This window comes from Monodelphis domestica, chromosome 1 (assembly GCF_027887165.1).
Source record: "Monodelphis domestica isolate mMonDom1 chromosome 1, mMonDom1.pri, whole genome shotgun sequence".
NCBI classification, from domain to species: Eukaryota; Metazoa; Chordata; class Mammalia; order Didelphimorphia; family Didelphidae; genus Monodelphis; species Monodelphis domestica.
In genome coordinates, this window is record NC_077227.1 from 306,736,751 (window position 1) to 306,761,864 (window position 25,114).

At 38.9% G+C, this 25,114-nt stretch overlaps 1 protein-coding gene across 1 annotated transcript; it reads left to right on the plus strand.

Moving 5' to 3' along the window:
* Positions 1 to 239: 239 nt before the first annotated feature.
* On the plus strand, positions 240 to 15,878 carry CXCL14 (C-X-C motif chemokine ligand 14). The gene is made up of 4 exons (XM_007473357.3): positions 240 to 811; positions 1,340 to 1,445; positions 9,406 to 9,519; positions 14,726 to 15,878. Exons 1-4 carry the CDS (start codon positions 748 to 750, stop codon positions 14,739 to 14,741), a joined length of 300 nt encoding a protein of 99 aa, XP_007473419.1. The 5' UTR covers positions 240 to 747; the 3' UTR covers positions 14,742 to 15,878.
* The last annotated feature ends 9,236 nt before the right edge of the window (positions 15,879 to 25,114 follow it).

Here is a 25,114-nt window from a genome sequence, read left to right on the forward strand (position 1 = left end):
GAACGCAGCTCCTAGGACTCCACGTCTGATATTGCTCCTTCCCACTATATCACGCTAGCTTTCTACCCTTATGCAGCCCTCAGACAAATCTATATTTTGAGTGGTCATTCCCTCACCCTCCCCCAAATTGACTAAGCACTTGACTCACAGCCTGGGTCAACTGGAGTTAACTATTTTCAAAGTCCCAGTCATTTCCCAACTAAACAGCCTCAAGCACGGTCAGTGTAAACGCGGCAGTCACTTTGACACAAAGTTAAACCTCTGACTTCAGGCCGTGATCTCCCATACCCACTAAAAATGAGCTCTCCCTCCCCAAAAAAGGAAGGAGGTGACTGAGAAATGAGATGATTCGGGGGCCGTTTGTATTCTGGACCCACCACAGTCACTGTGATCTGACAGGACTAGGAAGGTCTCCTCCCTCCCCGCCGGCCCCCACCCCACCCCCACCCCTACACCCCCTCCGCAACCGTGTTGAGAAATTGCAGTGAGTCAGAGTTGTTCTGCATATTAATGAGTTCGCTGTGAGGGCAGCGAGAGCTGTTTTAAAAGAGGAGGAGAGCAAAGATCCGAAGAACTGAGAGCTAGTGAGAGCGCACCGAGCAGATAGGCAGAAGCCGAAACTGAGCACCGGAGACTTCCAACTCTCGTCAGAGCTGACCGCCAGAGCGCTCTGGAGCAGGCGGCCGCAAGGAAGCCAAACGGGCAGCGAGATTTTCCCAGCTCCCTAGAGACACCTGAGCTCTAGCCATGAAGCTCTTGACAGGACTGCTGCTCCTGCTGCTCCTTGTGCTGTGCTGTGTCGGGGCGGAGGGTAAGTCCTGCGAACAAGTCGAAAGCACCCTGGTTTAGGACACACACACACACACACACACACACACACATGCACGCAAACACACCTCGACTGGCCGTCTATGAGCCTTGGGCAGAGTAAGGGTTTGTATTTACTGGAAGAGACCGAGTTTGGGCTGGGGCAGTTGATGGTGACGACAGCCGATGTACCCTGTTGCTTGCTTACCTTGCCTTCATTCTGGGGTTGAAATAAATATGGGAGGATTAGAAAAAAGGAAAATGTGAATTTCAGGTGATCTAAATGCAGGCTTCCGAGGAGAGGAGTGACTTCGACCAAGTTTTGTACCTTAATTTCTCACGGGTTCCAGAGACTGTCTCTGGACTATGAGTCTGGCAAAGAAGAGGAAAGAAAGGGGGACGGGGAGGGAGGCTAATCTATGTTCATCCTTTTCCTTGCAAACTTGAACTTCATGATTTGGTGGAGTTGCCTGCCTCAGTATTAAGATCTTTCAGGTAAGAAACTCCGAACTTACCAGGCAATCTTCTGCAGGGTCAAAGTGCAAATGCTCCAGGAAAGGACCAAAGATAAGATACAGTGATGTCAAGAAGCTGGAAATGAAACCAAAGTACCCGCACTGTGAAGAGAAGATGGTTATGTGAGTCTCGCCATTGCAACTTTATCTTGTCCTCATTTCTGTCTAACCCAGTGCCCAAGGTCTATGTGTGTCTGGACTGTAAGAGCATGCTTCATGCCTTTTCATTCTCAAGTCCAAGCACAAACTGTAGGCAAGTGTGTTAAGCACCAGCATTTCAAACAAGCTTCAACACCAGCTAAAAGGAACTGCATTTTCTAAGGGACCCACCATCATAACAATATTTCTAGAGATGGGATTGGACCCTTGAAAGTTAAAAGATTGAAATATTTGATCCCTAGGTAGGAAATCACACACACACACAAGCTCCCAAGAAAAAGACTATGGAGTTTATTTTTCTTGAAGCCAAAAATATGTTCTGAGTTTGAACCTGATTGAATGAGCATTAAAAGAAAATGCGACAATTCATTTTTAGAATATCATTTCCTTCATGCAGACATTTTTAAAATATTGACATTTCTGTCTTTATGTCACCTTCATTGCCAAATATATCATCTCCCTCCTCTTCCTGGAGAGCCATTCCTTTTAACAAAGAAAGAGAGAGCTGTTAAGCAAAACTAACCAACCCATCAATGGAATCTGACATTGTATGCATTGTTCCACAACCTTAGTCCCTCTACTCTACCAAAAAAAAAATGTGTTTCCTTTTTTAAAAAATAGCCTTCTTCTTTAGGATAAAGCATCTTTTTTTAGAATTGCATAGCATTTAGTTTCATGGGGGAGATTGTGTTATTTTTTTCTCCATTGCCATTGTTATAACCTTTATGTATATTGTTTTCCTTGTTCTGCTTACTTCACTTTGCCTTTAATCATAGAAGTCTTTTCCATAGAAGTCTTCACTGAGACCTTTTTTTAATATCAGAAAAATATCTTCAGAGGAATTCTATTTTCTCTAACAGATTCAAATTCACTTTTAGAATGATTCCTATTAATCACCTGCAAAACATGTGCTTCCCTAAGGAATGCATCTGTAAGTCCTGTGGCAAAATCCCTTGCTCAGGATAACATTCGATAGAGCTGTCTCCGTGCATGTTGGGAATGCTGAAAATATTTTAAAAACTGGGGCAGACTGAAAGAACACAAAGTTTCCTTGCTCTTCTCTTTCAAATTAACCACTTGAGGCCAAAACAACTATTTCTCCATTAGTCAACTCTTGGCCAAGAAGGGAGTCCTTGGCAAAGTAGAACTCAAATATTTGCCACTGATCAGTCACCCCTTCTTTCACCCCAGGAACAGGTCCTATTTTATTCCCAGTCTGGATAGGCACCAGCTCAGCCAGGTCCCTGATGGGCCCCAAAAGGCTTCTGAAATAATTACACCTATTCACAACCTGGGGCTCAAAATATTAGTGAGTTTGGGAGAAACTCAAAAAATAGCCCTGCTTAGGCTACTTCTCTCCACCCCTACCTCTCTCTTTACCCTTATATCAACCCAAACAAGATGCCCCCCAAAACTCCTAACTGGGTTTTTTATTGGGGCTAAAGAACAAATAGCTTAGAGGATAAGAAAAATTCTTCAAATGTGGTAACATAAAATTTCAAACCAAGGATTCAACTTAAGGTGGAATCTTGTAAGTGCTGCCACCTTTGCAATGGAAACATTATTTTACTAGGCTCCTAAATTTAGTCATCATTTTTTGAAAGCCCATATTCATGTTTTCGCTTATACTTCAGAAGCCCAATAGTTGGGGCATTAGATGCAATTGAATCTCAGTTTAAAGGAACCCTCCATAAACAATGCCCTGCTCAGCATGGTCCTTAAATAAAAAGTTTGATAAATGAATGAAGAAATGAGTGAATGAACAAAATTTAGAGGGAGATTAAAGGGCCCGCTTCCTTTGTTGCAATTTCCTGCACTCTCCTTTCAATATAAGATTATAGGAAAGGGATTAATATAAAAACCAAATTTCTAAAGACAACCTTGACAGAAAATATTACTGTTCAGAATAATAACCCTTCAGCCTAGTCAGAAAAAAAGGCACAATCCTAAAAAAAAGAGTAAATCAAATTCAATAGACTCCTCTTACCTATGCAAGAAAAAGACCTAATAAATTTTAGAGAAATATCCAACAAAGAGGTTTCCTGGCTAAGCCTAAATGAATCTAAAAATTCAAGTAACCAAAGTTTACACACACACACACACACACACACACACACACACACACACACACACACACACACATATTTCCTTACCTCCAGTTAATTGGGTATGGGTGATAACACACTGACTTTCATTTCCTCATTGCTCCTTGGATTATACAAAAGATTCAAGGAAAGGGATGAGTTAAATCCACTTCACATCAGAGTGGAGTCAAGAGCCTCGAAGTATGGTTGATAAGTTTTAGTTTCTCAACGAGAATCAAAAGCCCTCCAAGGGAAGGCTATGAGAGTCAAGTGCAAATCTAATTACACCTTTCCAGGTCACTCTTGGGGCCAGTACCCCAACTCTATAAGGAAGAGAATAAGTACATTTTACAAAAACATTTCTTTTAGAGAGAATTGAATTCTTGCAGACTTGCAGGATTTCAAATCTCAGACCTGTGAAGTTCTCTCTACTCTTAATGCTCATTGTTTAAAGCATCCCTTTGATTTCTCCTAGAAGTGCTCTTGGGTCCTCCAAGATTATATCAGTGGAGCTCAAGCTCCAGTATGTCCAACTATGTTAGAAAGGTTTCAAGTATAGGCCAGGAATATCTGTAGGCCTATTCTCCAAGAACCAACCTAACTAAGTCTAGGGAGTCTCATCATGGGACCAACTACAGCATAATGAATTATTTGGCAGCAATCATTCTTAAAAGCCAATTATAGAATTATTGGGGTTATGATCAAAGGCACTAACAGCAACTTGAAGTTAAAATTTTCCTCACAAGTTCTCTGATTACAATAGTACCCATTTTGTTATTTTTGCAAATGAGGAAATAATCTCAGGGAATTAAACCCAGTTGCTCATTGTAATTAACCCAGGATTCAAATCTAGTTCTAATTCTCAAGTTCAATTCTCATTCCAACATACTATGCTACTTCTCCAACTAAAACTGGGAAAGAGGCAGCAAGGAAATTGGAATCTCTAGAATAGTTCCATTCCTAGCATTTTGGTGCAAGGAAAAAATGCAGCAGATATTTATTTCTGTGTGCCTGATACTGCACTAGGCCCTGTGAATAGTAAAAGAAATTATAGGATTGCAAAATGCCAGAGTCTAGAGATCATCTTATCCGACCCTCTCATTTTACAGATGCAGGAAACTGCCTGAGAGAATTGTCCCTAAGTCGCACAGCTGGCAAAGCTGGGATAATATCTGTAGGGCACAGATTTCTGGGTCTGGAATCCTAGGACCTTGTTTGAATCCAAACTCTGCTGTTTACTAGCTGTGTGACCCTGGATAAATCACTCTCCTGGGAAAAATGGAAAATGTGGACTAGGAGCTCTCTAAGGTCCTAAATCTTATCCGGGTCTAATCCTTATATAAACCTAGGTCTTCTAGCCTAAAGTCCAGTTCTCCTGGTCCTTGCCCACAAGCAATCAGAGGAGAGATAAGGCTCACTGAAATGAAAGAAATAGTATTTTATTATCTGAATCTTTTCATATTGTTATCGACATTTGAAGTCATTGGCTACCAAAATACATAGTACCAACAAAGGAGTAAGAGTGAAAGCTCATGTCCCTGCCCGCAGAGTTTAAGCTCTGGACGTGGATACAAGATAAACACAGAAGAAACAACTAGAGAATATAAACATATTCTCTCTATATAAATATAAATGAGTCAACGAGTGAAAAAGCAATTTGTTCATAAATGCTAAAACTCTCAACAGAATATATGAAACTATCCAGAATAGCTTTTATTTCAAGAGCAGGACTCAATATTATATTATTTGTGTCTACATAGGTCATTAGGAGTCTGTCCCTTTGATCCCACTACTATAATCTGGTCCTCCATCTTCTGAATCAACTTTGTTTCCTCACATTCCTTTACACAAACTCTTTACTCCAACCCAGCATAATCTATTCACTCTCCCCTGAACAAAACTTATTTATTCCCTTTGTTCATGTTGTTTCCATTTGCCTAGAATATTCTCCCCACCTATTCAAATTTTGAGCATCCTCTAGGACTCAGGCTAAGATTACTGATTTTAGAACTGGACCTTAGACTTTTCTTGTTATTGTCCAGTCATTTCAGTCATGCCTGATTCCTCATGACTTCATTTAGAATTTTCTTGGCAAAGATATTGGAGTGGTTTACCATTTCTTTCTCCAGCTCATTTTATAGATCAGAAAACTGAGGCAAACAGAACTAAGTGATTTGCCCAGGTTCATACAGCTAGTAAATATTTGAGACCAAATTTGAACTCAGGTCTTTCTAACTGCAGTCCTTGGGCTCTATCCATTATACCATCTGCTGCCTCCTTAGACATTAGCAATCATCTAATCCATCCTCTTTACTTGACAGAAGAGGAATCTGAGGCCAAGGGAAGGAATGAAACTTGCCCAGGATCACATAGTGACTAAATGTAAAGTCCGGGACTTTTGCTGATTTTAAATGCAGACTCCCCTGACCTCCTCATCCCACGTGAGCCCTCATCCTCTTAGCTTGCTCATACAGCACATCGTCTGTGTATCACATCATTTATCATGCTCTGTTTGTCCACTGCTATTTCATGTGTGGTAGTCTTGTCCAAAGCTGTGAGCTGCTGAAGGTAAACACCTTCTATTGTACTTCTCTTTATGCCCTAAGCTGAGCACAATACCAAGCACCCGGCAGATGTTCAATATATAGTTGATTTACGTGAAGTCAGAAAGTATAATAATGGTGGCATTGTGTCTAATTCCTTGTTCTCCACCACCACATTGAAATTATTGGGATCTAAGAACATCATATTTTGTGTTTCTGGATCTTAATTCATCCATATGAGTTCCAAGGTCAGTGGGAATTAATTTAGGCAACAATCTTGGGACTGAGGTCTGAGGACAAAAATTTTCTCTAAGGTATAATAGAAAGAACACTTGAGTTAAAAGACATGAGTTCAAATCCTAACTCTGTTATTCACTAACTCAGTAACTTACAAGAAGTCGCTCTGTTTCTCTAGACTTCAGTTTTCTATTCTGTAAAATTAGAGTTGGAATAGATGATATATAGGGTCCTGGCTAGCTCTGTCATCATTGGATGAGCCTATGATTTCTACCTGTACTTCATTTCCTCCCACTAACCCAGGACTGGAGCAGATAATCTTTGAGTTCTGTTACATGTCCTATACATTGTACATGACTAGTCTAAAGAATAATGCATGAATTCTGATCTGAATGGAGAGTTTTCTAACTGCTAAAAATGTTTCCAATCCAATCAATTAAATTAAATGACCATTTATCAAAATTTTATCAGGTACCAAATATTGTGCAAAATCCTGGGGATATACAAAGACCAAAAAATGGAAACAATCTTATTCCTGAAGGAGTTTATGTATTAGAACCAAATTTCCCTCCTGGAGAACACTCCCTAAATCCACCAAAATAATTTTTATTCCATGTAAAATATTCTGTGAAATATGTTCATTAACCTCATGACCTTCACACTGATTTCTAAAACCTCCAGACTTAGGAGGTGAGATTCTACTTTAATACAAATACAAATTAATACTTTTAATAATTATGAATATAGATAAAAACAATGTCTCATGCTAATAATATACTCAGTACCAAGAAAAATAATAATGGCTGGCATTTTATAGTATTTTACAGTCTACAAAGCAAAATGTATATATATATGTATATATATATATATATATATAAGTGCATTTATGTACATATATACATTTGGACATATATATGTATATATAAAATCAGAATAGTCCCTGGAACTGTAATTTCATTGATATGAGGAAACTCCTGCAAAAATACAGTTCTTAGAGAGCTGGTTAGAGCATTGTGTGAGTGGCTTGTCATTTCTTTCTCTTGTGGATTAAGGCAAACAGAAGATAAATGACTTGCTTAGGATCACACAGCTGATGGGTATCTGAGGTCATATTTGAACTCAGGTCTTCCTGACTCCAGGTCCAGCACTCTTTCATCTGAGCCACCTATATAATTTTATCCTCATAATAACCTAGTAAGGTAAATATTACAGATGCTAATATTGTTCCTATTTTACTGATGCAGAAACCGAAGTAAGATGATGCCACTCAGCTGGTAGGTAGGCAGGTTGCAGTGCCAGAACAAACCTCCAGCATTCTAGATTTGTGGACTTTCATCCAACTCTGAAGCATGTACCTCTGAACCTCAGTTAGCTATATAGCACAAGGATTAGAGGGCTAGGCATGGAGTCTGGATGACCTTGGACAAGTTACTTAATAATTTAATAAAATAATCCTCACCTGTAAAATGAAGGGGTTGGTCTCTAGGTCGATATAGATCTACATGTATAATCCTATAAACCTTCTTGGCTTCTCAGAAGTCAGATGGAATTAAATGAATGAAGCAACTGCTCCTTCGCCTTTGTTAACAGGTGGAAGAGTTTGAAATATAATTGAATATGTCTGCTACTTAGCCTTTGACACTGAAGAGTGTCCTGTTGGCACTAGGTCAAATATAAGCCCCAAGGTCTTCTCAGAAAATACAGTTTGAAGGTTTTGAATTTAAAAAAAGGAAATATAATGCAGTTCTCACCACAATTCTAGCCAGTCTTTTAGATCCCCCAACTAAAGCAGAATCCTAGGCAAGCTAACACATTTGGATTTATTTTATGAAGTTAATGATTACCATTATGATTTCCTCTGCATTGATATCTCCTAATGCAGACATTTCTCCATTTCAACAAAAGAGGCAACACTGGGAAATTGTAGGTAAATTAATTTCTATAAATTGAGCTGTATCTTAAATGTTCCCAATAGGAACTTTCTAAAGGAGTAAAAAGGTCTTTTTTAATGTTGATAATTTCTCAGCCCTTTCTCTTGTACCAGACTGAGTTTTCATAAACATTACTAGATTTCCTTGAAGTTGGTCTCACCTGCATATAACTGTCTAAGACAGTGGTTGCCCTTAGGAACTAGAACCATGGATTGTTTCAGCATTACAGGGTGATTACTCAAACCCTGTTCTTTGGGTTAGAGATGAGTAAATCTGGAGTCCTACAAAAATTTCCACTCAAATTCAGCATTACTTTTATAGCTTTCCCCAAGTCCTTCAGTAAGGTACCAAGTAAGACATTGTTGAAGGTAGAGGGGAAGAGAATGAGGGTACAAAAGTACCTCGATGGGGTGAGGTAAGAAGTGTGAGGGAGAAGACCACAAAGACTATTAACTAATTATCATCTTGTACTAGATGTTCAATTAGGTGCCTGCCAGTGATTTAGTGATTAGCTAAAGATTTTCTTACAAGATAGAATATTTACCCATTTGCATAGCTGCTACAGGAAAAATGCTTATGGAAAGGTAAGCATAAAAGGGATATGAAGGGAGAGGTCCTCCAATAAGGTGCAGAGCTTATACATACTACAGACTAATTCCCTTGAGACTTGGGCAGGTTCGAATTTATAGCCAAACCTTTGCTGATACAAAGCTTATCAAAAAAATGCTCATCTACTATATACTTATATAGAATAAAAAAATTCTGCAGTCATAATGGCTTACCCACCCAGTCAGCCATTTCAGACTTTCCTGAGACTTTTTAAAGTCCTGAAGATGTAGAGCAAAGTCCCTTCCACATGTATTTTCCATCCCCACAATGCCCCTTACTGTACTGGAAGGGAGAGCTTGGATGTACCCTGCCTGCCTCCGGCCCATTGCAATTCTTTGCCTACTTCCCCTCCTGCTCCACTAAGACAATGGAGCTGGTAGCCAGCTCACACATTTTAATGAATGAACTCACATTATTCAACATTCCCCAGAGGCTGACCTAGTCCTCCTGAGGCAGGTGCTGAGGGTAAATAGAAAGGACTAACCTCTCACACAGGCTGCTTTTCCAAACTCTATTACAGCATCACTACCAAGAGCGTGTCACGTTACCGGGGACAAGAACATTGCCTACATCCCAAACTCCAGAGCACAAAGAGATTCATCAAGTGGTACAATGCATGGAATGAGAAACGCAGGTAAGTTTGGAGCAGGAGCCCCAGGTGGGGAGGGGGGAGTCGTTTTGCATCTAAAGACCTTAATAACCCTGGGTGAATGTAGACATCTCCATTTCCATATCTGTAAACTGAGGGAACTGGACTAGCTGATTCATTCACGAGTAGAATTTTTTGAAGCATCTGAATGAGGCTAAGTTTCTAGGGAGACATAAAATTTAAATTAAACTGAGTCTCTGCTTTCCAGTCTAGGAGGATGACTCAAAAATAAACAAAATTATATATAGAGTGTCAGAATTGTCTACTGAGATAATACATGTATAATCCAGTGCATTAGAAAGTTGCAGAAGAAAGTGCTATGTAAAGTCTAAAGAGAAAGATCTTCATTAGAGAAGGTGGTATTTGAGTCGGTCTTTCAAGGATTCATGGGAAGTAATAGTAGCTCATCTTTATAGGGCTCTTTAACCTCATCAGTGTATTTTAGATACAGTATTGCTTTTGATCCCAACAGCAACCCTGAGAAGTATGTGCTATGCTTTTCCCTATTTTCTAGACTAGAAAACCAAGATTCATAGCAGTTTAGTGACTCAATTCATGTCTGAAGGAGAATTCAACAGATAAAAAAGGAACAGGACATTCGGGTATATGAAGCAGAATGAACAAATGCATAGAGGCTGGAAAAAGAAGACAGGTCCAGTCTGATTGGAACAGAGAGTATAGATAAGAGTAATATGAGATAAGGCAGGAAAAGGTAGCATGATACTAGTATAGAGAAAGCCTTAAATGACAGGGGAAACTATTGAACTTGAGTCAGTAGATGGTTCTTTGTTGTTGTTGTTAGATTTTACTTTTTAAAAACTTTTTCCCATGGTTACATGGCTTGTGTTGTCTCCCTCCCTCTTACTTCCCCCCTCCCAGAGTTAACAAGCAATTCCACTGGATTATACATGTATTATCTCAGTAGACAGTTCTGATAGTCTATTATGCTACAATCTGTAAAGTTGGGACTTCAGAAATCAGAGGTGACAATAACGCTATTGCTTGTGGTGCCAAGTGCTCAGAACTAACATGTATGTAGTACTTTAATGATTACAAAGTACTGTATATGCATTATCTCACTTAAGCCTCAAAGCAACCCTGTAAAGCACATGCTACAAATATCAGTATTCCCATTTTGCAAATGAGGAAACTAAGACTTAGAAGGGTTAAATGTCTTTCCAGCATTTAACCACAAGTCATACCCCATGGGTCTACTTTACCTATGGCAATGGCCAGTCTGGAATTAGAAGGCAGAGAGGAGGGAAGAGGGAGGTGTACTAGACACATGTGGAACAAATGTTCCTTGCACATTGGAGCCCTTTATACTCAGCCACCTGCATGAAACTGCCCCAGTGGAGAGCTCGATGCTCAACTCTGCCCCTACCTGCAATAGGGTCCAGAGGCCTGAGGCTTATTCCTGGTCTAGACTCTAAGGGACTGACTGCCTGAGTTCTCCCACAATAAGCAGAAGATCATTCTCAAAGTCAGAGCCTTGAGCACAATGCCAGTACCCAAATACCCAGACCTACATATCCTCCCTCAAAACTGCCCAGTCTGCATTCGCTCAAAAGAGCAAAGACTAACAGTACAAGTTTATTTTCTGGAAATCTGATGGGAATAAAGATTTCTTTTCTGGGCCTTTCCCTGGCTAAGCCAGCAGAAGTCTTGAAAATGGTTTGTCTTCCTCCCAATCCTCATAACAGCCAAAACAAACCAAAAAAAAAAAATTAGCCTCTCTTGTCACTTGCAAGAACAACTAAGAATGTTTCTGTTCGCTTTGATGTCTTCAGAAAGGTTTTCCCCCATATTCTTCCCACTCTACCCATCTGGTCCAAAGATTTCATTGGGGAAAGGGAAGGAGAACCCAGACTTGTGATATCATTGATAGAGGTAACTTTTGGCGAGGAAACTCTCCATACATGGCAGTTAAGTTATAGTCTGACACCGTTATCTGGGGAAATTGAAAGGTGCAATGATTCACTAAAGATCACACAACTAGTATTTATCAGAAAACATACTTGATGCCTACCTACGCCATGCTAGCTCTCAAAGATCTCATTAATTCAATTCCTTATTAAATATGCAGACCATGAACTAAGACTCTTATTTTACAAACGAGAAAACAAGTTGACAGAGGAAATTAGAACTTGGGTCTGTCAGCTCTCTGTCTAAGACTTTTTGCATACTACTGCTCTGACTCTCATCTTCTGGTGTGTCAACTGTGGCCAAAATAGTAAGAGAAGATGAAGATGAGTGCCTGCCCCAGTAGGAGGCACATAGGAATACTTGAGAACAATTACTTGACTGGGCAGCTAGGTGGCACAATGGATAGAGCACTGGGGTTGGAGTCAGGAAGATCTAAATTCAAATCAGACTCAGACCCATACTAGCTAAGTGACTCTCTTAACCCTGCTGGCTTTAGTTTCCTCTTTTGTTAAAGACAAAACAAAAGAGCTGAAGAAGGAAGTATATCTTTGCCAAGAAAGTCTAAATGGGATTACAGTCAGATATGATTGAAAACAACTCAACATAGTTATTCACAAAGATAAGAATTCTATAAGTAAAGCAATTAGCCATTTCTTTTATACAATGTGGTACAATAGGAAGGCTGCTAGATGTGAAGTTGGAGGACTTGGGTTCATGTCCCAGTCTTTCCATATACTGCCTATGTAACCATTGGCTAGTCTCCTGACTTCTTAGGGCCTCAGCTTCTTCAGCAGTAAAATGAAGGGTTGAACTATGATCCTTTCCAGTTTTTTGTGTATATAACCCATGGAATCATAAGATCCTATGAGAAGCTCAATAAGGATAAGAATTGTGTATATTCATATTAATAATATGTGTATTTTATACATATACATACATAAATGCAAAGACATATGATGTATATATATGTACATGTATTATATATTTGTATATATGGTTTCTAGATAGATATATGGATATATGCACATACACACATAGTTTGAGAAAACATGAATGAAAAGTCAAGATCTGAGTTCAAATCCAGTCTCAGATACTAGTAGCTGTGTACTCCTGGGCAAGTCACTTAACCTCACTGCCTCATTTTCCTAAGCGATAATAGGGCGATATCTGACTAAGCAATTGGTCCTCCTCAGAAATGGAGGACAAACAGCAACAACAGCAATAGGGATAACATAACACTTACCTGCCAGTGTGGTTGAGAGGATCAAATAACTGTCAAAATGCTTGGCATGGTGATTAGCACATAAAAGATGCTTCATCAATGTTTTTATTTTCTTTCCTTCCTTCCTAAAGAAAAACAACTGAAACCTAGAACCTCTAAAAGCTGTATCTTCTCTCTTTCCCCCCTCCATTCCTCCCTCCTTCCTTTCTTCCTTCTCTCTGTCTCTCTGTCTCTGTCTCTCTTCTCTGTTTCTTTATGTTTTTCCTCTGTCACCTCTGTATGTCTGTCTTTGCCCCTCTCTCCTCCTCTCTCTATCTCTCTCCTCTTTTTCTCTATCTCTTTCTATTAAGAAGGACATTTCAATAGAAGGAAAGAGAAAAAGTCAAATTTTTCAAAATTTTCCAAGACAGGTCAATAAAATTTTCTACATGAATGATTTGAATATTAAAAGCGTTTTCTTAACCTAAATACTTTCTTGCCATCAAACCTGCTTTGTTGTAAATTTTTACAAAAAAAAAAAATAGAAGCCTCAGAGACAACAGCATTTCTTTTTCTCCATCCTTGTCTATAATGCTGACAATGCTAGGGTTTCTGTAAATTATACCCTTCGTTTTGCCCATAGCAGTAACCATTTAGAGACACTAAAGAAGCCTTACTTACTTACCTTGGCCTAGATTATTATTTTGACTCTATAATCGTGTGACTGAATCTCTGAACAAACAGACCAGAACCAGGCCCTCTACCTCTGTGTTGTCAACTTCAAAGCCATTTCTACTCATTCCAGTACTGCTGTCATTGCTTGGGCCACATATTAATTACCCTCTGGGACTTTGCTCTTGAGCCCATTCATTGTCTTCCTCCATATGGGCCTCTATGTATGTAAGTCTTTTAATAACCATAACTAGCCATTCTGATCCTTAGGCAAGCAGGACTACAGGATCAAAGAGTAATTACAGCAAATTCACTTGAGTGGAAGAATATAGTTGATATAGTAGCTCACAGATGGTCATTGCTAAAAATGCCTACCTATTACAGAAACTCACATTTTAATTAATTATCCTTGCTAACTAAGTGTTAAATTCAAAAGTTTCTAAAACATTGCATGTATTAAAATTTTACTTCTTTTCATTTGTGATGCTCTGGGGCACAGGCTCAATTGTCCTGCCTTAGTAATGGAGCTAGACCTACCTCATCTTTAATTCAAACTAATATGCATAGGTCACACACACATTTTGTTCATGCAACCTGTCTCCTTCCAATAATCCATTTCATTCTCAGGGAAGGAAGGTTTACCCCATTGATACATTGCAAAAAAGATGTCACTAGGTATCCTTTGAGATACCTAGTGAGATCCTTTGAGCCTAAAATCTAAGCAGTACTGCAACACCATAAAAATATGTGTCTAAGTTTCCAAGTGGACTACTTTGAAAGGGACAACATTCATTTAGACAAGTCCTTTTCCCTCTCTAGACTTTAGCTTCCTGGTCTGTAAAATGGGAAGTAAGTGAAGTTAGACTAGATAATCTATAAGGCTATTGAATTAATTAATCAGCTAAGTAAGCACTTATTAAATGCCTATTCATGTCAAGAATCATTCAAAGGTCAAAACTCCAGCATGTCTGTTAAAACAGCAATCCTTTATAGTCATATTTCATATGTTGACAAGATCTTTAATAGGCTAAAAAGATGTGTGCAGAGCCAGCACTCGAGGAGGGGCTCTGTTCCCTTTCTTCCCAGTGCCCAAGGACATTTATGCTCCACCCCTCTGTCCAGCCACCCCAAAGCAAGCACTTTCTCACTCAGCTCTCTCCGGTAATGTGGGGGCTCACAGACAACTTGAATTTGCCCTCTGAGCACTCAAACTCGGTAAAGGTTTGCCAATGCTGGCAGTTTGAATGTTAAGAAAGAAGAGAAAGAGCCCATTCCTGCAGCTGCATCTGTCACTGTCCTATAATAGAGGTCATCCCTTGAAGTCTCATGTGACTTTCTGTACTCCATCTAAAGGTCAGACAGTACATTGACAGACCTGTTTTTCCTTTCCAGGGTCTATGAAGAGTAAAATAAGAAAATCCTAAAGAAAAATTCAGAAATTTTTGGAAGACTTGAGCAAAGGACTCCACAGAAAAACCTTTCTCACAGTCATAAGACACAAATTCTATATTGTTACAAAAGCACTTTTTACCAAGGGTCGGTTTTTACATTTTATAGCTATTGGCAAAAGGCTTCCAAGTGTCCTAACTGTCTCTTGCATTTCAGATCTCATGAGTGTCTGCTTTTTACTGAATTTGGGGAAATCCATGGCTTTCTTTTTTTAAATGTCTTTTTGTATTCATTCATCCATCACTATGATTGCAACTGAGCTTTATAAGCTCATTAGCTGAACAAATAATCTGTGTGGTGGCATTCCATATTCGTGCTCTATTATTCATAGCCTTGGGGAAGATTTCCACTTCTGATTTCCTAGTGACTTTCCACAGAGGCTCCTCCACGGAGGGGAAAAGACACATGGCTTACAATGTACCCTGTCATGCTAAGGTGTTGGTGTGTGTCTATGTAAAATGGGCCCAGAGCAGCTGGTAGACTGGAATGAGCATCACTCTTGCATATGTTCTTTGTTGAAATAAAGCCTGGTTGATAGGGAAATTCCCCAGTTAATTCTTACACATATTATAAGGTTGGGGTGGGGGTGGGGGGAAGGGAGCAGAAGACAATCCCAAGCTAAATTCATGGCTAAGGAGGATGCTGGATTCTTCTCCCATCATAAGGGAATATGAAAAGTACACTGCTTCAATCTTAACTATTTTATGCTTCAAAACAATAGGTTTGCTAGCTTTCTAGTAAAAATCCTTCAAGGAAACTTTTTTTTTATATATGCGCATGCACACAAGAACACAAATACATATACATACAAAGATTGTGACCTCTCCCACACACCAGAATCACACAATCTCTGTCATTGTGAATGTAATGCTTCCATGATTAATGGTACCATTCTCTCTCTCTTTTAAAAATAAAATAACAAAACTACCTTTCCCTTTGTAAATATACTCTAGGCAAACTGTGTATCATGTTCTTCTAGTATTACACCTCGAAGTTATCATACGCTATTTAAATGTCTGAAGAAATTAGAATTGCATGCAGTTTTCATATTCTTTCTAAGACAAAAGGAAAAGTAATAAAACATATTTAAAACATACCCCAGTTGTAGAATAGTGAATGTTTTGTTTTTCCTTTGAGATGCTATAACTACATAGAAGCAGTGTCGTATAATAGATAGAAGGCTGAACTTGGTGTCAATAAGCCATTGGTTCAAATCCTACCTCTGAGACTTACTATCTGGGTGACCCTGGACAAATTTTTTAACCTCTCTGTGCCTCAATCAACTCTTTAAGGCATCTATCAAGTTATGGAGAGATCATAAATCTGTTAATGGAGAAACTTTCTATGCAAGGAGTTACCTAAACCCACAAAAATCTTAAGATTCTTTGCAAATTCACACATGTATTAATGACAAAACCTTTACCATATTTTGAATGCCTATATTTTTGGGAGAAGGTTCTTTTCAAAGTGTATTAGAAAAACTGCACTTGTAAAATTTCTACTGGTAGGAAGCTAGTACTTGAGCTATGTACCATGAAAGAAACTGTCAACCTGAAAACACAGAACTACCAAAGTAGGGAGGCAGAAATAAGATGGCAGCGTAGAGGCAGCAAACATCCAGACCTCTGAAAACCCTTCCTTACCAATTACAAACTAAATGCTCCTCGGGGACTGAAAATCAAACCTAACAACAAGACAGAGCCAAGGAACCCTCCTGCTGGACTCTACTTAAAAGGTATGTCCCCAAAATCCAGAATTCGAGAACACTCCATTTTAAGGGGAAGGAAGAAAGAAGGTCAAGGGAACCTTCCCCCACCTAGAACACTAAGCCTCCAGTGGTAGCTAGAATCTCTGGGTGGGCAAGGGTGCTGGTCTGGAGGGAGTACCATGGGAGCAAAGCTGTGCCAGGCTCAGAGCATTCAACACAGGCAATAGGGAAGCAGTTAGAGAGGAAACACAGAGCACAGAGTGGGCAGCCTAGTTGCAGCAGTGGAGACACTCCATATTGCTCCCCCCTTCCCAAGGTTTTGGCCTCAGGGCACATCCAGAAACTGAGCTAGACTTAATCCCATCAAAGTCTTAAGAGGGCAGGGAAGCTCAAGCTCCAACATGCCTCCCCCACAGACTGCAAAAGAGATTTACTGACAAAGCTCCAAGGGTGAAGGTGGAAAGAAAAGCCCAAAACCACAAAAAAAAAAGAGATGAGCAAGAGCTCAGGCAACTACAGGGAGTAAAGAAGGGGTAAATATGAGCAAACAACAGAAAAAGAAAAAAATTACAATTGACAGCTTCTATAAAGGCAATGAACAAAAAGCAAATGGAACAGAGAGGATGAGGGAACACCAAGCAAAAAAACAAAAACAAAAACAAAAACAAAAAACAAAACAGAAAACCCATCAAATTGGATACAGGCTCTGGAAGAACTCAAAATACAATTCAAAAAACAATTAAGAGAGGCTAAAGATAATTGGGAAAAAGAACTTAAAAGCTAGGATAAGTCATCTGGAAACAGAGGCACTTGAACTAAAACAAGAAAATAGTTTCTTGAAAGCCAAAATAAACCAGTTTGAAAATGAGACAAAGAAGATGAAAGCTGAGGCAAAGAAGATAAAAGATAACCTCCAAAGAAAATCAGACCAGAAGGAGAAGGATGACCAAAAAGTCAGGGATGAAATCCAGTCTTTAAGAACCAGAATACAACAACTAGAAATAAGCAACTTCACAAGGCAGCAGGAAACTATAAAACAAAATCAAAAGAATGAAAAAATTGAGGAAAATATGAAGCACCTCATTCACAAAACAGAAGATTTAGAAAATTGTTCCAGGAGAGACAATTTAAGAATCATTGGTCTACCAGAAGACCATGACAAAAGAAAAAGCCTGGACATCATGCTACAGGAAATTATCCAAGAAAAGTGCCCTGATATTCTAGAACAAGAGGGAAAAGTGGAGATTGAAAGAATCCCCAGATCACTTCCTATACTTAATCCCCAACTTACAACACACAGGAATGTTATAGTCAAATTCAAGAACTATCAGACCAAGGAAAAAAATATTACAAGTTGCTAAGAAAAAGTCATTCAGATACCATGGAACCACAGTGAGGATAACACAGGATCTGGCTGCATCTACACTGAAGGACCAAAAGGTATGGAATAAGATATTCTGGAAAACAAAGGAACTAGGTCTACAACCAAAAATCAACTACCCAGCAAAACTGACTATATTTTATAGGGGGAAGTATGGTCATTTAACAAAATAGAAGAATTCCAAGCATTTTTTAAAAAAAGACCAGACCTGAACAGAAAATTTGATGCCCAAGCACAGAACTCAAGAGAATCATCAAAAGGTAATTAAAAAATAAGAGGGGAAAAAAGAAAAATAAAAAAACAAAAACTTTTTTTAAGACACAATAAGTTAAAATGATATTATCTCTATAATAAAAGAGGTCATTGTAAACTCTTAATAATTGTTATTATCACCTGGGCAGCTAGAAGAATTACACATAGAGGGAACAGGGACAAACTATATAGGATGAATTGCCAAGACATAAATATGTATACAGATAGTAGTAGTGTCTCAGTAACCGAGTATGACGATTGTCTTGCGCTTTCATCTGGGATGTAGATGAGTGTGCAATGCGTGAAAGAGATTTAAGTGGAAAAGTCTATGCACAGAGAGAGTCCCACTCTCTTGGCATTGGAAGCCTGGGTCCATTGGCACGAAAAATCATTACACCTGGAGACTTCCTCAGCTGCATTGGATGGCCGTGTTGTCTTTTGTGCTCCAACACGCCCTAAGCACTCCACAGTGCTTTGCTGCATCGCCATCTCAGCCTTTGAACCTTCTTGTTGGTTTCTTCCATCTGTTCCGCCAAAGCAGTCTTCACATGCTGGGTGAGCAAGGCCCTGGTTCACCAGGGGTCTATGACCCGATGGCTACCCTCACAAAGTTTAGCCAGCCTGTCAAAGCTGTTGCCCAGGGTGTGGCAGCTGCCACATGCTAGCAGCTACTAGGAGCCACAAGTGAGAGCTGGGTGTCAGGTGAGGGTCAGAGGTTGGAGAGCTGCCCTAGGAGGGCACAACAAGCCCTCCATACCAGAGATACTACTCCTCCCTGAGCACCCAATACACCCTGTATACAGATATATGTATGCATAAATACATAAATATGTAACTAGAGCTAAAAAAGAGGTTAATACTAAAATAAATAGGAAAAGAAACAAAAGGGGATAAACTTATATGTCACAAAGAAGCTCATGGTGGGAGAGGGGAGAACATCAATACATTGGAAGGGTAAAGAGGTTGGAGATAGGAAATACTCAACTCTTATATGCATTGAAATTGACCCAAAGAGGGCAGAACAATCCAATCCATTGGGGCAGAGAATTGATTCGCACCCTATAGGGAAGTAGAAGTGTAACAGACTGGTGGGAAGGGAAACAGTACAAGAGAGGAAGAGGGTAGGGAGGCACTTTAAAAAGACTGAAAAGAAAATAAGGGGGGAATACAAAGGGAGGGGGATAGAAAGGGAAGTAAAATAAGGGAGTGAATTAGGGGGACTGCTTAAAAACAAAACATTGGTGTAGAAGGAAATAGTGAAAGAAGAAAAGTCAGGACTAGGAATAGAAAACAAAATGCTGGGAAATACACAGCTGGTAATCATAACTCTGAATGTGAATGGAATGAACTCACCCATAAAACACAAGCAAATAGCAGAGTGGATCAGAATCCAAAACCCTACCATATGTTGTCTACAAGAAACACACATGAAGAAGGTACACATGCATAGGGTAAAAGTAAGAGGATAGAGCCAAATCTATTGGGCATCAACTGAGAAAAAGAAGGCAGGTGTCATAATCATGATATCTGATAAAGCCAAAGTAAAAATAGATCTAGTTAAAAGATATAGGGAAGGTAATTGCATCCTGATAAAAGGCAGTATAGACAATAAGGAAATATCAGTAGTAGTAGTAGTAGTAGTAGTAGTAGTAGTAGTAGTAGTAGTCTCTCGGTAACTGAGGATGACAATTGTCTTTGTGCGTTTTTGTGCACAAAGACACTTGTGCGTGAAGATTCAAGTGGAAAAGTCAATGCACAGAGACAGTCCCACTCTCTCAGCATTGGAAGCCTGGGTCCATTGGTACGAAAAGTCGTTACACCTGGAGACTTCCTCAGCTGCATTGGATGGCCGTGTTGTCTTTTGTGCTCCAACACGCCCTAAGCACTCCACAGTGCTTTGCTGCATCGCCATCTCAGCCTTTGAACCTTCTTGTTGGTTTCTTCCATCTGTTCCGCCAAAGCAGTCTTCACATGCTGGGTGAGCAAAGCCCTGGTTCACCAGGGGTCTAAGACCCGATGGCTACCCTCACAAGGTTTAGCCAGCCTGTCAAAGCCATTGCCCTGGGTGTGGCCGCTGCCGCATGCTAGCAGCTACTGGGAGCCACAAGTGAGAGCTGGGTATCAGGTGAGGGTCGGAGGCTGGAGAGCTGCCCTAGGAGGGCACAACAAGCCCTCCATACCAAAGATATTACTCCTCCCTGAGGACCCCATACACACACATGTATACGTAAATAATGCCTGGCCCAGAATAACAACTGAATCAGTACTCAACATATATGCACCAAATGGCATAGCATCCAAATTTCTAAAGAAGAAACTAGTGGAGCTCCAGGATGAAATAGATAGAAAAACTATACTAGTGGGAAACCTGAACCTTCCTCTATCAGAACTAGATAAATCAAACCAAAAAATAAATAAGAAAGATGTAAGAGAAGTGAATGAAATCTTAGAAAAATTAGAATTAGTACATATGTGGAGAAAAATAAATAGGGACAAAAGGGAATACACCTTTTTAGCAGCACATGGTACATTGACAAAGATTGACCATGTATTGGGGCATAAAACCATTACAAACAAGTGCAAAAGAGCAGAAATAATAAATGCAAACTTCTAATCACAATACAATGAAAATAATAATTAGTAAGGGCACATGGAGAGGCAAATCAAAAATTAATTGGAAATTAAACAATATGATTCTCCAAAATCAGTTAAAGAACAAATTGCAGAAACAATAACTTCAATGAAGAAAATGACAATGATGAGATATCCTTTCAAAGTCTATGGGATGCAGCCAAAGCAGTACTTAGGGAGAAATTCATATCCTTGAGTTCATATATTAACAAATTAGAGAGGGTCAATGAATTCGGCATGCAAATTAAAAAAACTAGAAAGTGAACAAATTAAAAATCCTCAGATGAACACTAAATTAGTGATCCTAAAAATCAAAGAAGAAATTAATAAAATTGAAAGTCAAAGAACTATTTGTTTAATAAATAAAACTAAAAGCTGGTACTTTGAAAAAACAAATAAAATAAAGAAAGTACTGGTCAATCTAATTTAAAAAAGGAAAGAAGAAAACCAAATTGACAGTATCCAAGATGAAAAGGGAGTCCTCACCTCTAATGAAGAGGAAATTAAGGCAATCATTAAAAACTATTATGCCCAATTATATGGTAATAAATATGGCAACCTAGGTGATATGGATGAATACTTACAAAAATATAAATTGCCCAGACTAATAGAGGAAGAAATAGACTACCTAAACAATGCCATATGAGAAAAAGAAATTGAATTAGCCATCAAAGAACTCCCTAAGAAAAAATTCCCAGGACCAGATGGATTCACAAATGAATTCTATGAAACATTCAAAGAACAACTAATCCCAATATTATACAAACTATTTGCCAGAATAAGCAAAGAAGGAATTCTACCAAATTCCTTTAAAACACAAATATGATACTGATTCCAAAGCCAGGAAGGTCAAAAACAGAGAGAGAAAACTATAGACCAATCTCCTTAATGAATATAAATGCAAAAATATTAAATAGGATACTAGCATAAAGACTCCAGCAAGCGATCACGAGGATTATTCACTATGACCAAGTAGGATTCATACCAGGAATGCAAGGATGGTTCAATATTAGGAAAGCGATCCACATAATTAACCATATTAACAAGCAAACCAACAAAAACTACATGATTATCTCAATAGATGCAGAAAAAGCCTTTGACAAAATACAACACTCATTCCTATTGCAAACACTAGAAAGTATAGGAATAGAAGGGTCTTTCCTAAAAATAATAAACGGTATATATCTAAAACCATCAGCAAACATCATCTGCAATGGGGACAAACTAGAAGCCTTCCCAATAAGATCAGATGTGAAACAAGGATGCCCATTATCTCCCCTATTATATAACATTGTACTAGAAACACTAGCTGTAGCAATTAGAGAAGAAAAAGAAATTGAAGGTATTAAAATGGCTAATGAGGAGACCAGGCTATCACTCTTTGCAGATGATATGATGGTCTACTTAAAGAACCCCAGAGAATCAACCAAAAAAGCTATTCAAAATATTCAAAAACTATAGCAAATTCATAGGATACAAAATAAACCCACATAAGTCATCAGAATTTCTATATATCTACAACACATCTCAGCAGCAAGAATTAGAAAGAGAAATTCCATTTAGAATCACCCTAGACAATATAAAATACTTAGGAATCTATCTGCCGAGACAAAACACAGGAATTATATGAACACAACTACAAAACACTCTCCACGCAATTAAAAATAGATCTAATCAATTGGAAAAACATCAACTGCTCATGGGTAGGATGAGCAAACATAATAAAAATGATAATCCTACCCAAATTAATTTACTTATTTACTGCCATACCCATTTAACTACCAAAAAACCTTTTCATTGAATTAGAAAAAACCATAACAAAGTTCATTTGGAAGAAAAAAAGATCAAGGATATCCAGGAAAATAATGGGAAAAAAATGAGAAGAAAGGAGGCCTTGCAGTCCCAGATCTCAAACTATACTATAAAGCAGCAGTCATCAAAACAATTTGGTACTGGCTAAGAGATAGAAAGGAGGATCAGTGGAATAGACTTGGGGTAAGTGACCTCAGCAAGACAGTCTATGATAAGCCCAAAGATCCCAGCTTTTGGGACCAAAACCCACAATTTGATAAAAAAAAAAAACTGCTGGGAAAATTGGAAGACAGTATAGGAGAGATTAGGTTTGTATCAACGTCTCACACCCTACACCAAGATAAACTCAGAATGGGTGAATGACCTGAATATAAAGAAGGAAACTATAAGCAAATTAGGTGAACCCAGAATAGTATGCTTGTCAGATCTTTGGGAAAGGAAAGACTTTAATTTAAAACCAAGCAAGAACTAGAAAAAATCACAAAATGTAAAATCAATAATTTTGATTACATCAAATTAAAAAATTTTTGTACAAGCAAAACTAATACCACCAAAATTAGAAGGGAAGCAACAAATTGGGAAACAATCTTCATTAAAAAAAATCTCTGACAAAAGTCTAATTACTCAAATTTATAAAGAGCTAAACCAGTTGTACAAAAAAATCAAGCCATTCCCCAATTGATAAATGGGCAAGGAACATGAATAGGCAATTTTCAGTTAAGGAAATCAAATATATTAATAAGCACATGAGACCCTGGGCAAGTCACTTGACTCCCATTGCCTAGCCCTTACCAGTCTTTCTGCCTTGGAGTCAAAACATAGTATTGACTCCAAGACGGAAGGTAAGGGTTTAAAAAAAAATAAGAAAGAAAGAAAAATAAGCACATGAAAAAGTGTTCTAAATCTCTTATAATCAGAGAGATGCAAATCAAAACAACTCTCAGGTATCACCTCACACCTAGCAGATTGGGTAACTGAGAGCAACGGAAAATAATGAATGCTGGAGTGGATGTGGCAAAATTGGGACATTAATGCATTGCTGATGGAGTTGTGAATTGATCCAACCATTCTGCAGGACAATTTGGAACTATGCCCAAAGGGCAATAAAAGACTGTCTGCCCTTTGATCCAACCATAGCACTGCTGGGTTTGTACCTTAAAGAGATAATAAGGAAAAAGACTTGTACAAGAAAATTCATAGCTGCTCTCTGTGTGGTGGCAAAAAATTGGAAAATGAAGGGATGCCCTCCAATTGGGGAATGGCTGAACAAATTGTGGTATATGTTGGTGATGGAATACTATTGTGCTGAAAGGAATAATAAACTGGAGGGATTCCATGGAGACTGGAACGACCTCCAGGAAGTGATGCAGAGCGAAAGGAGCAGAACCAGGAGAACATTGTACACAGAGACTGATTGATACACTGTGGTACAATCAAATGTAATGTACTTCTCCATTAGTGGCAATGCAGTGATCCTGAACAATTTGGAGGGATCTACAAGAAAACACTATCCACATTCAGAGGAAACCTGTGGGAGTAGAAACACAGAAGAAAAACAATTGCTTGAATACATGGATCCAGGGGATATGGCTGGGGATGTAGACTCTAAATGAACATCCTAATGCAAACACCAACAACCTGGAAATAGGTTCTGATCAAGGACACAAGTAATACCTAATGAAATTGCAGGTCAGCTGTGGGAAGGGGAGCGGGAGGGGAGGGAGACAAATAATGTGATTCTTGTAATCAAGGAATAATATTCTAAATTGACTAAATTAATTCAAAAGAAAAAAAGAACAAAAAAGAACTACCAAAGTAGTTATAATAAGGGTCTTTCATTGAGATGGAATCTGAGAAGCCACAAAGAACCTTAGTCCTGGGACTTCCACTCAACTACAGAAAATAATGTGCATATATAGATTTTTCAAGAGGAGGAGGGCTTATATTCTCTCAATTGGGAACTATACTAGCCACAGTCTAAAATGTCTGGGAGAAGCCCAGATGTAGTAGCCAAAGGCTAGAGCATTAATGGTGAACCTTTTAGAGACCTTAGAAACCAAGTACCCAAACTGCGACCTTCATGCCACATGTGAGCCCCCCACCTTACCTCACACAGGGGAGGAAGGAAGCACTCCCCTTGGGTTGCTGGGCAGAGGAGAGGGTGATGTGAGAAATGTCCTCAGGTGCCTGTGGAGAGGGGGAAGGGCACAGCCCCTCAAGCACACTCTAGTGCACATGCCATAGGTTCACTGACATGGGGCTAGAGTACCTGGGAATAACCTAAGTACAAAAAGAGAAACTAAAAAAATAAAAAGGGTACTTAGGACTTTATTATATCTGCTAATCCTATCTAGAGTGATCAAGGGGTACTTGAGGGTTTAGGGATCAGTTTGGGACAATAGTCAATAAGGGGGTTTCTTGAAGACAGTTAAATGGGACATGGGTCAGTTTGGGGTTTTACAAAAGCAGGTTGTCAAAACAATGAAAAAAAACCAACTAGGTTTGGCATCTGGATCTAAATTCAAATCCAAGCTCTAGTACTTACTCT

Coding starts and splice junctions, on each gene's coding strand:
- CXCL14 (XM_007473357.3), top strand. CDS start 748: ATGAAGCTCTTGACAGGACTGCTGCTCCTGCTGCTCCTTGTGCTGTGC. Junction 812..1,339: donor GTGCTGTGTCGGGGCGGAGG/GTAAGTCCTGCG, acceptor AATCTTCTGCAG/GGTCAAAGTGCAAATGCTCC. Junction 1,446..9,405: donor TGTGAAGAGAAGATGGTTAT/GTGAGTCTCGCC, acceptor ACTCTATTACAG/CATCACTACCAAGAGCGTGT.